Source organism: Pagrus pagrus, assembly GCF_965226575.1.
Source record: "Pagrus pagrus genome assembly, chromosome: 10".
In the NCBI taxonomy this organism is placed as follows: domain Eukaryota; kingdom Metazoa; phylum Chordata; class Actinopteri; order Spariformes; family Sparidae; genus Pagrus; species Pagrus pagrus.
In genome coordinates this window covers 13,259,495-13,272,491 of record NC_140194.1, presented here as the reverse complement: position 1 = coordinate 13,272,491, position 12,997 = coordinate 13,259,495, and the positions used below count along the sequence as shown (strand labels likewise).

At 40.4% G+C, this 12,997-nt stretch overlaps 1 protein-coding gene across 1 annotated transcript; it reads left to right on the top strand.

Moving 5' to 3' along the window:
* The first annotated feature begins 521 nt into the window (after positions 1-521).
* slc27a2 (solute carrier family 27 member 2) lies at positions 522-12,517 on the top strand. Its single transcript, XM_084364788.1, has 10 exons — positions 522-1,320; positions 4,964-5,173; positions 6,463-6,621; positions 6,736-6,860; positions 6,949-7,143; positions 8,039-8,129; positions 8,390-8,588; positions 8,805-8,902; positions 9,057-9,187; positions 10,826-12,517. Exons 1-10 carry the CDS (start codon positions 843-845, stop codon positions 11,000-11,002), a joined length of 1,863 nt encoding a protein of 620 aa, XP_084220914.1. The 5' UTR covers positions 522-842; the 3' UTR covers positions 11,003-12,517.
* The last annotated feature ends 480 nt before the right edge of the window (positions 12,518-12,997 follow it).

The following is a 12,997-nucleotide window of genomic DNA, read 5'->3' as shown; positions in this document are numbered from 1 at the left end:
CCATTAGCTTGTTAGCTCAGTTAGCCGTGCAGCTAGTCGAAGTGTTGGTGTTTACACAGTGTGCACAGGAGCTTTGGATAAAGGTTATTTTTGTGTAAACCTGAGAGAACCTTTAGGGAACATTTCCTCAGGGTTCCCTACGGTTATTTTTGTGCAACCTCGAGAGAACCTTTAAGGCACGTTCCCTGAGGATCCTCTTCAGGTTATGTTTTATACAACCTTCAGAGAACCTTTAGGGAACGTCCCCTGAAGGTTTGATTGTTTGTTGGTTTTGAATGTTTTGGATGAATTTATTCCACATTGCACCTTTAATGTGTCAATGAACAGGGATTGGTGCTGCTTCCTGCCACATCAGCCAGTTCATGTGTTAATTCATCACGAGTCATGCATTAGTTGAGCGTTAGGCTGCTTCAGCATATGATCTGTTCCCACTGCTCAGTCTCCATGTTGCTGCCGACACTTGATGTCATTCAGAAAAACAATCAGCAGAAACGAGCTGCAGTTTACTGTGGCGACCTGGAGGTGTCGCATATTTAAAGGCAGTGTTTCTCACGCTTGTCACTTTATGTAATCACTTTTCTATCAAAAGACTTAATAGGGGAACAGGGCGACAAAACAACGCGAGAATAACATAAACAAGGCGTGAAAAAAAACCCGCAGAGTGGATGTGGAAACAGCGGATCTGGCAACTAGGAAACTTTCCGGAATGAAGGAGGGGTCGGCGGGTCGGAGGTGAGCACCGCCCCGAGCTGAACTTTGTCACAAATATCACTGCTGCGCTGTGTTTCTGCCTCCTGAGACTCTCGCTGACAGATGCCTGCAGTGTTGTCCTGCTCTGCAAGATGTTCATCTGGTTCACTGTGCTGGCGGGACTGGCGATCCTGTCCCTGTCCTTCCTGAAGACACTGTTCCCGTACTTAGCCGAGGACTGCACGTACATCCTGAGGAGCGTCAAACTGGGAATCAGGCTCGTCAAGTACAAGAAAATCAAACCTTTCTACAGCATCCTGGACTGCTTCTTGGATGCAGCGAAGAGGCATCCCAGTAAGGTCTTCGTGAAGTTTGAAGGTCGAGATTATTCTTATGGCGAAGTGGACAAACAGAGCAACAAGGTGGCCAGAGCCCTGCAGGCTGCAGCCGGGCTGAAGGAGGGGGACCCGGTCGCCCTGTTTCTGGCCAACGAGCCCAGTTTTATTTGGACTTGGCTCGCTTTGGCCAAGCTGGGCTGTCCGGCTGCTCTGCTCAACTTTAACATCAGGTCCAAGTCTCTGCTGCACTGTTTCTCCTGCTGCGGGGCCAAAGTGATCATCGCCTCTGCAGGTAAGCCACCATGTTCCTGCAGAAACACGCGTGTTGCAGCTCAAAGGTGCAAAGTCTCCTGCAGCTTACTGACGATGATGTACCCAACTTTCTCTGAAACTTTGTTGCATCTTCAGAGAGTGTTGCACTTTTTGCCTCACATCATTCACTTGAAAGGTGTAGTAACTTTTTCAAAGTAAGATTTTAAACTTTTAAATTGAGATTTTAAAAATCTGCAACACACAGTTAAAGATCAAACCAGTGATTTTCCCAGCAACATGTGACTCCTCACAAAGAAGCAGCACCTAACTGGGGCTCCTTGTTTCGTTTCCAGTGTGGTAAAAAGCACAAAATGTACAAGTTAAAGTTATTATGAATATTTACATGTATAGATATACTGTATACTCAGTGTCGTCAAAAAAATACCTTATGGTCATACTTGAGAAAAAGTAAAGAGACTGTGATGCTTTGAGTGGAAGTCGGCCATATGAAAAGTACTTGAGTAAAAGTCTTTTAGTATCTGATATTAAATGTAGTGTCTAAAGTAATTTTCTGAAAAAGTAACTAGTAACTAAAGTTATCATAAACATTTTGTGGAGTAAAAAGTACAATATTTGCCTCCAAAATGTAGTGAAGTTGAAGTATACTAAGTACAAGTACCTCAACACTGTACTTAAGTACATGTACTTAGTTACATTCCATCACTATGTATACCTCGCACCTCGCAGTTTATCAGATCTGATATTCAGCTTTTTATCAGAAGTATCAGAATCAGTGTTTTTAATCTGATTGCATAAAGAATAAATGAATTAAAAGAATATGTGCCACGTAATTTGCAAAGTAACTAGTAACTTAAGTTATCAAATAAAGTACGAAGTAAAAGTACAATATTTGCCTTTACAATGTAGTGGAGTAGACGTATATATCAGAAGAAAATGTAAATACTCAACTACAGCACAGGTACCTCACAATTGTACTTAAGTACTGTACTTGTAACCACATCCCATCCTCTCACACGTGCAGTGCATCCCTGAAATGTTCAGGAACATTTCCAGCATGAGGTCGTGTGTGAATGGGAGCAGGGATCGATATTCAGGGAAATCTGTAGCGGAAAAGTGACGCTTCATCCGTGTTGTGAATGAGTCGTTATCACGTCCATCAAAGAGACATTTCTCTTTCTTCTCAGCTTGAATTAAAACAGTGTTTGAGGCAGAAAGAGGTCAAACTCTAATAATTCACCTAAAACAAACATTAAAGAATATTTCAAATGGGTACAAACGTGTGGAGCACAGGGCTGGACGACGATATTGCAATATTTTCAGGCTGTATTGCGATACACAACCTTCATCTAAAGCACTTCATAAATGCTCTGAGTGGGCGACAAAGTCAAATATCACAATATCTTTGACCAGATACCTTGATATCAAATATTAACACAATGAGATTTTTGACAAATAATCATCAGTAACGACGATATAATGACAAAGTGCGTAAAGGCACGTATAACAGTCTGGTAAATTCAGAAAATCACATCACTTTACTGTAACTCGGCCTTTAAAACCAGGTGAAAAACAACACTTATGACACAGTATAAAGATACCCCAGTGTCGTGTCATGATAACAATATAAGATAATCTCACGGCTCCCACAGATTTATCTTGTGACCTTCTGAAGACTGAAGTAAACTACCAAATGAAGCTCACACTGATGCATCACTGTTAATAATCTTATAATAACATGTACTAATATATCAGTCACAGGCGCCAATTGTCAAGACTGAGTACTTTTACTTTTGATACTTTTTAGTACATTTTGCTGATAATACCTGTGTGCTTTTATTTAAGCAGGATTTAAAGTTAAGAACGTATACCTGTAATGTAGCAGTACTGTATATGTGTTTGTTTATATATATTTTTTAAAGGGGCACTATGTAGTTTTAGAGAAGAAACCAGACTCAGAATTGTAATATTTTAAATATTAATTAGGTAGAAATACAAACTCAGAAAAAATTATGTTATACTTAACTGAATAAACGAGCTGTCCTCAGAGGAAAATAAGGTCCCCAGAACACTGTTTGAAGCTAGAAAGGTGGCAGGGTCCGCCACATGTAAACAAAGTAAAACAGTATGAAATTGTGTTGTCCTTGATGAGTTTGTCAGCTCGCAGGCATTGTGATTGTTTCAAAATGAAATGTACACATACAATGATTTAATAAGCTGACAACATGAGTCACTATGAGGTGACCTGCCCCAAAATGAACTTTAACCCAGACTGAGGCCTGTTTGTGTCACGGTGTATCTTTTCTGTTCCCAGTCGCCTTCAGAAGAAACACACCGCACGTGGTAGTTTAATTAAAATGTATATTTTCTTGTCCAACAGGAACAAACAAACTAGACCTACACATTATCCAGCACTACTCTGCCTTATAATGTGATTATAACACACATAACACAGAATAAACTGAAATATTCAAGTGTTTAAAACTAGATTTTGACACAGAACCTCAAGAATGCCTCAAAATGCTCTTATCATTTCAGTTCATATTCTGCTTTTATGGTGAAATTACTGCATTAAACTACCCAAGTGTATTAAATGTAGTAATTTGTAGTGACGATTGTGATACTGTCACTTAAACTGAATCAACAGGTCTGAGTTTTCAGTTATCAGGCCACATGTTACGAGTAAAGCAAAAGATTTTGACAGTTCTGAACAACTTTTGTTTTTAGTTTGTTTTAGTTTGTGTTAATCTGCACTGGCAGTGAGAAGTATGGATGAAATGAAGAAGATAAGATTTTTTCTTTTTGAGAGGCCTCTCTTGTCTAGTGTGTCTCCATCTTACTGTATGTTCTAGTATGTGTGCACGGCAAGCTGTTCAAACAGGGATTAATAAAGTTGTCTGAATCTGAGCATATGAAAAAAAAATCCACACACAGTCCACACACACACAAAACATACAATTCACTACCCAAATGTCAAAATTAGACCGGTTGTTGCATAATAACCTAAAAATATGGTTTTGCGTGTAAAAGACATCTTGATCTCAGTTGGACTTCCTGGTAAAATAAAGGTGAAATAACATACATGAAATAAACTAGTGTTTCTATATGTATCAGTGAGACATTCACACATGAGAGCAGGGAACCACTATGTGTTGATTGCACCACAGTATGACGAAGACGACAGCTGATAATGCTAATCTCCACAGGATAAACAAAGACTTAGATAACACAACAGTTACCACATGTTCGAATGTTTGATCTCTCCTCTGTTCTGTTAATTCGTATCAATCCCTGATTTTAAAACCAGAGCGAGGTGAGCGTTCAAAAGAATTCAGACCAGAAAATAAATGTTTGCCATATGATCTCATGTGACGCCATCATCCGACAGCTTCCTCAACAAATGTCTTCTCACACAAAGAACTAACCCATTTACTTTCCCACATGGTTTCAGTCAGTGTGCTTTAAATTCAGTCTCGATGAATTAGGTCATTTGAGGTAGACAAAAAGAGCATTGCAATCTGAAACCTCCCCACTCTCATGGAGTCTGCACCATGTGCTCGTGTGCCATAGGGACCTGAGGCAACATGATACAGGCCTCCAGCTGCATTGCGCAACCCAGCACTCCGACGTATTGTGTAGAGCTGAATGCCTCTCTGTGTTTGCAGAGCTGCAGGACGCCGTGGAGGAGGTTCTCCCGACGCTGAGAGAGCAGGGTATCACTGTGTACCTCCTGTCAGAGACCTGCAGCGTCCAGGGAATCAACACTTTACTGGACAAGATCTCCGTGGCCTCAGATGAGCCACTGTCCAAGGACCTCAGAGCCAATGTCAACATCAGGAGCACTGCCCTCTACATCTACACGTCAGGCACCACAGGTATGCCAGGAAAGTCCAGACTGACATCATGGAAGTTATACTTAGTTGTACATTTGTTTACAACTAGCTAAAAGTAATGCAGTCTATCACAGATTTGTAGGGACTGAAACGTTAGTGCCAAAAACCTTTTGATTAAAACAATCAGAAGCAGTGGTATGATGTCACCGTAGACTTGAAGAGTGGCTGTAAAAAAAAAAAAAATGTTTCTAAGGTTTGTAATGTAAGGTCTTCAGGGTGATGTGTGTAGAAATGAGTGGTATATTTAGCTTTATTATGTGCTGGATTTATTGTTTTCTGCGAGCACTTGGGGTCAGTGCAACAAGCTATAAACAGTAACATATTATCAGCGTATGATGGAAATGGCAGGGCTCGACACTGACTTTTATAAGTGGTTTCCTGGTTGACAACTGAAAATGTAGATGCCATTCTTAGTCACTGTATTTTTGAGTAATTATCATACTATGCCGTAGTTATATGTGTGCTTTTTAATGAAAATGTGACGGAAACGAAAGCTTGATTACAGTAAGTGAACAAAATTCTTTGTAGTTTGTGTTTGATCAGATACTTCAGAGAATTTTAATCTTCGCAACATTATGTAGAAATTGGCATTTTGTGTGGTTTAGCGCCCCCCACAGTTTGAGTGCAACACCACTGTCGTAAATTCAAATCCCAGCTCTGTAACTGTTTGTCAGATGTAATGAAGGTGCTAACTACAAACAAAACTCATTACATCATAACAGTGTTATGTGTTGAAAACTTGTGTGTTGAAGTTGAAGCTGTTATTTTAAGGTCAAAAAGTTGCATAAAGCTGCTGAAGGTGCTGTATGTACGAATTTTAGTTGAAGACATTCAAAAATTAACAAAAATACAACAGAATATGAAGAAATAACAGTTTTGACGTTAAGACGTCTGCGTATTGTGCTGCGGACATCTACTGAAGTTAGCATGCTAACCAGCTAGCCCCGTCCTGCCCGCGTCCAAAGCTCCTGTGCTAGCTGTGTAAACACCAACACTTCCCTTGTGCGCTCAGCTCCAAGTCTTGACCGCTAGCTGCACGGCTAACTGAGCTAACTGTATATAACTAGCAGTTACAGGTGACCAATTCTTACATATTGCACCTTTTAAAAAGCCATCAGTGTCTTCGTTAATTCTTAGAGCAGCTTTAAAGAACGCATAAACATACCAGGAACCGACACTTGAGAAGTCTCTGTGGATGTTTTGATACTTGATACTAACTGTAGCTGCTGTGTTGAAGAACATGAGGTGATTTATTATTTTGACCTCGGCAGGTTTGCCTAAAGCAGCTGTTGTCACCCATGAGAGGGTTTGGGCGGCCTCCTTCATCCAGGCGGCATGTGGAATCACAGCAGATGACATCTTCTACATCAACCTACCTCTCTATCACAGTGCAGGCTTCCTCATCGGGATGGCCGGAGCCATCGAGAGAGGTAATAACCTTCTTGATCCTTAAAGAACTAAAGCACTGACACACCTGGTTTGGGTTACTGCAGAAGTGGTTGTATATGTTTACACTCAGATAACGTCTGTGCTTTATGATGCAGGTATGACCATTTTCCTGAGGAGAAAGTTCTCTGCCTCTCAGTTCTGGGACGACTGCAGGAAGCATGATGTGACAGTGATGCAGTACATTGGTGAAACAATGCGCTACCTCTGCAACTCTCCCAAGGTAAAAAGGATCCCGACTTGCTTCGGTTAAATAAATTAAGTATCGTCCTGGTCTGTTTTTTAATCTGAGTTGATGTGGCTCTTTGCAGAAAGACAACGAGAAGAACCACAAAGTGAAATTCGCCATCGGCAATGGGGTCCGAACAGACATTTGGTCAGAGTTCCTAAATCGCTTCGGGAACATTCACGTCAGGGAGCTGTACGCTGCCACAGAGGGAAACATCGGCTTCATCAATTACACGTCCAAGATCGGTGCAGTTGGGAGAGTCAATTTTGTCCACAGGGTGAGTAGAGGAAAAGGTTTGTTTTTATAGCAGGACTGCTTTAAGGATAGTAATGTCAGTGTGTCAGTCCAGGACTGAAATTGAATGAATTGTTATTATGTTGGCGATTCTTAAACTTTTTCTCTAGATCCATCATCAGGTCAAAAACTCAATGTATTCAAACCTTTGCTTTATGACCGAATACCCTCAACATTCCCACAGCTGCGTGTTGTGTTTGGTGCTAGCAATCAAGTGTTAGCATATGCTAAACTAAAATGTTGGATATTTTTAACTTGCTTGCTAAACATTAGCATGCTGACCATAGGCTTTGTATAAAGAGTGGATGGGAATTCTGGGTTTGAGAAGTGAAACCAATAAGTAAGTGATACGGTATAATATGATACAGTACGGTACGGTACGATTCGATTCAATACGTTACGATGAAACGATATGAAGATACAATACAGTACGATTCAATACAATACTATGATACGACATGATCATACGATATACTTTATTGTCCCCTCGGGGAAATCTTTCTCTAGCTCAGTGTTGCTGCATCATACCGTCTTCAAACCACAATTGAAGATAGAGGCATAGCGATGCGTGTCCTCCAGCCTCACCCCTTCGTCCAAATATGGTCACTTCTGGCTCCAGAACACCAAGACGGCGACGGCCATAATGCCAAACTTGAGTCTTTAAAACGATAGTCCACAAATTAATGCGTTTACACCTGATGCTGACGTTAGCATTTAGCTCAGAGCACTGTTGTGTCTATGCCTGTCCTCAGAGAGCTACTAGCATGGCTTTAAACTTTTGTTAAATCAGCAAATCTAAACTTCCTCAGCTGTAGGCTGTTATTCATAAACATTCAAGTACACTGTTAACTGATTAACTTTTTGTTTCTTCTCTCTAGTTTTTCTTCCCCTACACTTTGATCAAGTTTGACATTGAGAAGGAGGAGCCTGTCAGGAACTCTGAGGGTCTGTGCATCGAGGCAGCCAGAGGTGGGTCACTTTCAAAGGTGGAAACGTTCCTGTGTATCACGGGCAGCAGTGCCAATTATGTTGTCCTATAGTGTCTAACTATTAAGTGACTGAAAAATCATGACAAATATGCTGATAATCAGTTTTTTTTCATTGAGAAAAATGCCAAACGCAAACTGGTTCCATCTTGGAAATGTAATATGGTCGGGCTTTGATTGTCGAAGGTGTCACTTTGGGTCTTGGGAAAACTAATGTGCATTCTTCATGCGTCTCCTTGTCAGGTGAGACGGGACTTTTGGTTGGAAAGGTCACTCTGAGGTCTCCCTTCGTTGGGTACGCTGGCAACAAGCAACAGACCGAGAAGAAGAGGCTTCGCGACGTGTTGAAAAAAGGCGACTTGTACTTCAACACTGGAGATTTGCTTCGGTTTGATGAGGAAAACTTTGTCTACTTTCAGGATCGAGTCGGTGACACTTTCAGGCAAGTTGTGACTCATTTTGTGTGTTTGTTGGTTTATCTTTTTGACTGAAGCAATATTTAATGTGTGCGTCGGACAGCAGAAACAGTAAAAGCTACACTTGTTTTTATAATTGTTCCGCTTCATTTAAGGGTACGAAGCTGAGGTTATCTTTTTAAATCAACCGACATGTTAAACATGATTTCTTTTGACTTATTTTTCTTTGTTTGTCGTCACAGATGGAAAGGAGAGAACGTCGCCACATCAGAGGTTGCAGACATCCTCACGATGGTTCAGTGCGTTCTGGAGGCGAATGTCTACGGTGTTAAAGTTGAAGGTAACAACACTGATGTCAGAAATAGTCCTGCAGAAATGTTACACCACGTTTTACAGACCTAATAATAGGAATGGATGAGGAAGATCAAGTCACAGATAGATTTCTGTGCGTTTTGCATATTTTCTGTGCGTATTTAACTGAATTGTCTGAACAGGTCACGAGGGTCGGATCGGCATGGCAGCTGTCATTTTGAGAGAAGGAGAAGATTTTGACTGTTCGGGCGCCTACAAGCAGGTCGTCAACTACCTCCCAGCTTACGCAAGACCTCGATTCGTTCGGATTCAGGTAAAGAAAAAAAGGATTTGCTGTGCACGTCTGTTTCTTCCTGCAGCCTTGAACATGAAACTGAGCGTTGAGTTGTACCTCATTTGTATTTTGCTAAACCTGTTTGCTCACTTCATGTCACTTCCTGAAACCAGACTAGCTGGTAGAGTTTGATTGTCGCTTAATGCACTATTTATAAAAAGATGGTCTTGTGTTGAAGGGATGCATCGATCGGACATTTTCTTTCTTGATCTGCTTGATTTCAAAATCCAATTTTTGTCTCCTCACTTTTAAGATTTCAGGTTGATTCATTCACTTAAAGACCCTCAAACTGTGTCCACTTAATGAGTCTGACGTTCAACCCAAAGAGTCACAACAAGATGAGTTAAAACTCGTGTCAGTATACACCGGTGTGAGAGAGATGGTGCCTTCAGGACTGGGACATCAGAATATCAAGTATAAGATTTGTTGTTTACCATTATTTAACACGTGAATGCTGTTTTATCGCTGTGGTTGTACCGCCGCTTTTTTCTCTTTGGTGTTATAAAACAGTTTAGTCGTGAGTCTTTGGTTTACACTGGCCGCTACGAGCAGTAATGATTGATTTTATCTCTCGTTTAACACACGAGCCTCCCCTCCTTCTTGGTGGCGGTTGTTGGTGGTGAATGCAGCTGGTGAGGAAAACAGCAGACACTAATCCTAATCCTCTCAGCTTTTTATTACCTCCGTCAAGTCGGTTATGTTTTCACTCGTGTCCGTTTGTCGGTTTGTCAGCAGGGTTACTTAAAAAATACTTAACGGATTTCCACAAAACTTGGATGCAGATCCTGTTGATGTTAAATGTTTTTTCACTGTCACCAAGTGCTTGCTCATGGGGGAAATGTTGGGTCTCTGTAAATAAACTAATCAAGGAGTCGGTCCAGACCTGCTCAATTTGGACTTGAGTGTCATGAGAAGACTTTTGTATTGAATTGGTGCTCTTCAAATGAAGATTGATTGATTGATTGATTGATCCTGGATCTGGTGAGCTGAAATCATGCTTAAGTATTTCTGGGTGGTTTAAAATTTAGAGTCATATAGAGCCTTGGCGGAGGTATACACTCTACTGAGTGTCATTTTAGTTCATTTATTATTCTGACAAAAGGAGGCTAGAAGTGATAATCAGTCGAAGATAATAAGAAAACATTTATTGAGTTTAAAAGCTCATTGTCGACCTGGGAAAAGGTCGTTTGAGTTTTTCATATCACAATATGCATCAAATATATAATGCAGAAAATTTTACATTACAGAAGACATGAAAACAAATGAAATCACTGACAGATGTGTATTTTTATAAATGAAGAAAATAACATTGATAATACTGGTGAATACTTTTTCTTGTAACAACACCAAGTTGTCCTGAAACTAAACCTGAGCCCTTGTTGAACTCAGGATATCTGTCGATACTGATTACAGATCCAATGTCAACGCTCTTCTTTTTCCCGTAATTTTTAATTTTTGCACAGTTACCACGAGAGATTGCTGCGGCATTGAAAACCTTTTCAGCTGCCTGTGACTCAAAGAACATAGTGGAAACACTGAATTTTCAGGGAAACATTAATGTGGATCAGTTGCGGTGCCTCCTGTGTTTGTTTTCTAAAATCCATATGTGTTTCGTAGGCCTGCCTGGAGATGACGGGGACATTCAAGATGAAGAAAGTAAAGTTGGTGGAGGAGGGATTCAATCCGGCACACATCCAAGATCCTTTATACTTTTTAGACCCTGAGCAGAAGACGTACGTCCCCCTGACCGAGGAGATCTACAGAGCGATCGCTTCCAGGGAAATAAAACTCTAAGACGGAAGAGTAATCACTGAACCATTCACGTCGCAGCTCACTCATCGACCTTTTAACAATCAACTAACTCATCAGACTGACTTCACATCATGTTTCAGGAGACTTTTTTTAAAAAAAATCAACACAACTACTACTGCACTACTGTGCATCTCTGCAGTTGTAGTTTTGACCGTATGTGATATGCTGGTTATGTCTTACTTCCTCTGTTGTACTTTTAATAATTAAACTCTGGTTATCTTTTCCTCCTGACTTGTAATTTATGACTGGCCATATAAATTGTGGAAATGAAAATGTTCAGTCACCATAACTTTGGATTTTGGACTTAAAACCGACTCTTTTTCCCTGGGTTTATCAGTGAACCTTCACACAGATGTTTTGTACAGCCAGGCTTTGCTTTATCAGCTTGTGTGTACCGACAGCACACACTGTCATGTTACTGCTGCATGATAAAGCTGTAGTCTCTGTGAGGGAGAGTTTGGGTCTGTTGTTATTGTAGACGCCTCTGTTATGTGCTTTTGTAAGAACGTTTGTGGTCAGAGCAACTTTCGCTCATTGGCCAAAAACAACCTTTGACATGAAATAGTTCTCAGTCTTTGTCACAAGCTGCGTCATGTGACATATGTGGCAAAAATGTTAAATCAGCCGGTTTCAGGAAGGAAAAGGAAAGTTATTGTTCCCTCACTTGAATGTTTGACTTTCGCTGTGCAGAATCAAACACTAATAAGCTGCTGAGGAAGTTTCTCTGTGCTGATCTTACATCTCAGTTTAACACCTGCAGGTACGAGCATGGCTCTGTAACAACACAACTATTTAGGAGGCCAGTGGTGGCCCAGTATGAAGATTACTGTAGTTACTATACTGACACATCTACTGAGAATTAACTTGTCAGTGAAGTCAGAAACATCTAGTTAAAGGGGCTCTGTGTCACAATTTGAGGAAATTTACATGTATGAATCTTTTTTGATTGTAACATGACATGAAAAACAAACCTTCCTCGTCTCTCTGTTGTCTAAACAAGCCTGTGGACGATGTGTTGAAGTTGTTAAATGCAGCTGGACGCTGGATTTCTTATTGATGGACCTTTTTGCATTTCACATGCCTCGTCTCAGTGACTCGCAGAGAGCCAACATTAACTTGAAAATCGAGTCTGCTAACATAAACTAATGACCAGCTGTCAGCACAACACAGAAGTTTCACAGAGCCCCTTTAAAGTTTTTCAAATGGAAATAACTCGTATCCCTAGATTTTACATTTTTTAGACTTGACTTTAGGAGACATGTAGATGTGAGAAGAAGAATTTTCAACCAGATAACTTTTTCTGTTGAAAAAACAGATTTTTCTAAAAACTGATGTATAAACTACAGAAATAGTTCCTCTCGATCATCAGTTCCTGTGCCTGTATTTCCTTAATATTTGGCTGTGTTGATTGTTGTTGAGTCTCATTGCTATGTTGTCAAATACCAACTGTTTGGTAGTGTGATGTCACAAAGTGAATTAAAGGCGGGACTACTTTCAGGAGCAGTGTTTTCTGTTGGAGAGAGGAGCGTCTGTTGGTGTGGACTTTGACCCTTTTAACTTTCAAGATCTTTTACATGCACAAGAACCTTTAACACCCTGAAGGAGAGGAAACAACATAAAAGCATAGAAAGGCTCCACAAAGTCGAGTATCTTCCATCTACATTCAGTTCCTCATTTATCAGATACATCTGGATGAAACTAACATACTTTAATGCAACAGCCCTGCTGTGAATCTTAAATTCATGAAGGTTATAATGTTCAGTTTTTGTTGCAACTGTTTTAAAGACGTGTTCAAATGTAGGATCAATTTGGAGGTTTTGGTTTGTAGTGTTGTTTGCATAGTAATGACAGGTTTATTACTCTGTCTGACCTGATTTACCTCGTATGAATGAGAGTAGGTACACCACAAACTGCAGCAGGCTGGATTTTATGCAGGATCTGTTATATTAGACTTCATTATTCTAATATTTTAGAAAA

What these genes read in the sequence shown, in the direction of transcription:
- slc27a2 (XM_084364788.1), top strand. Translation starts at nt 843, where the DNA reads ATGTTCATCTGGTTCACTGTGCTGGCGGGACTGGCGATCCTGTCCCTG. An exon ending in CGAGTCGGTGACACTTTCAG is followed by an intron (nt 8,589 to 8,804) that starts GCAAGTTGTGAC and finishes TTGTCGTCACAG; the next exon opens with ATGGAAAGGAGAGAACGTCG. An exon ending in CTACGGTGTTAAAGTTGAAG is followed by an intron (nt 8,903 to 9,056) that starts GTAACAACACTG and finishes TTGTCTGAACAG; the next exon opens with GTCACGAGGGTCGGATCGGC.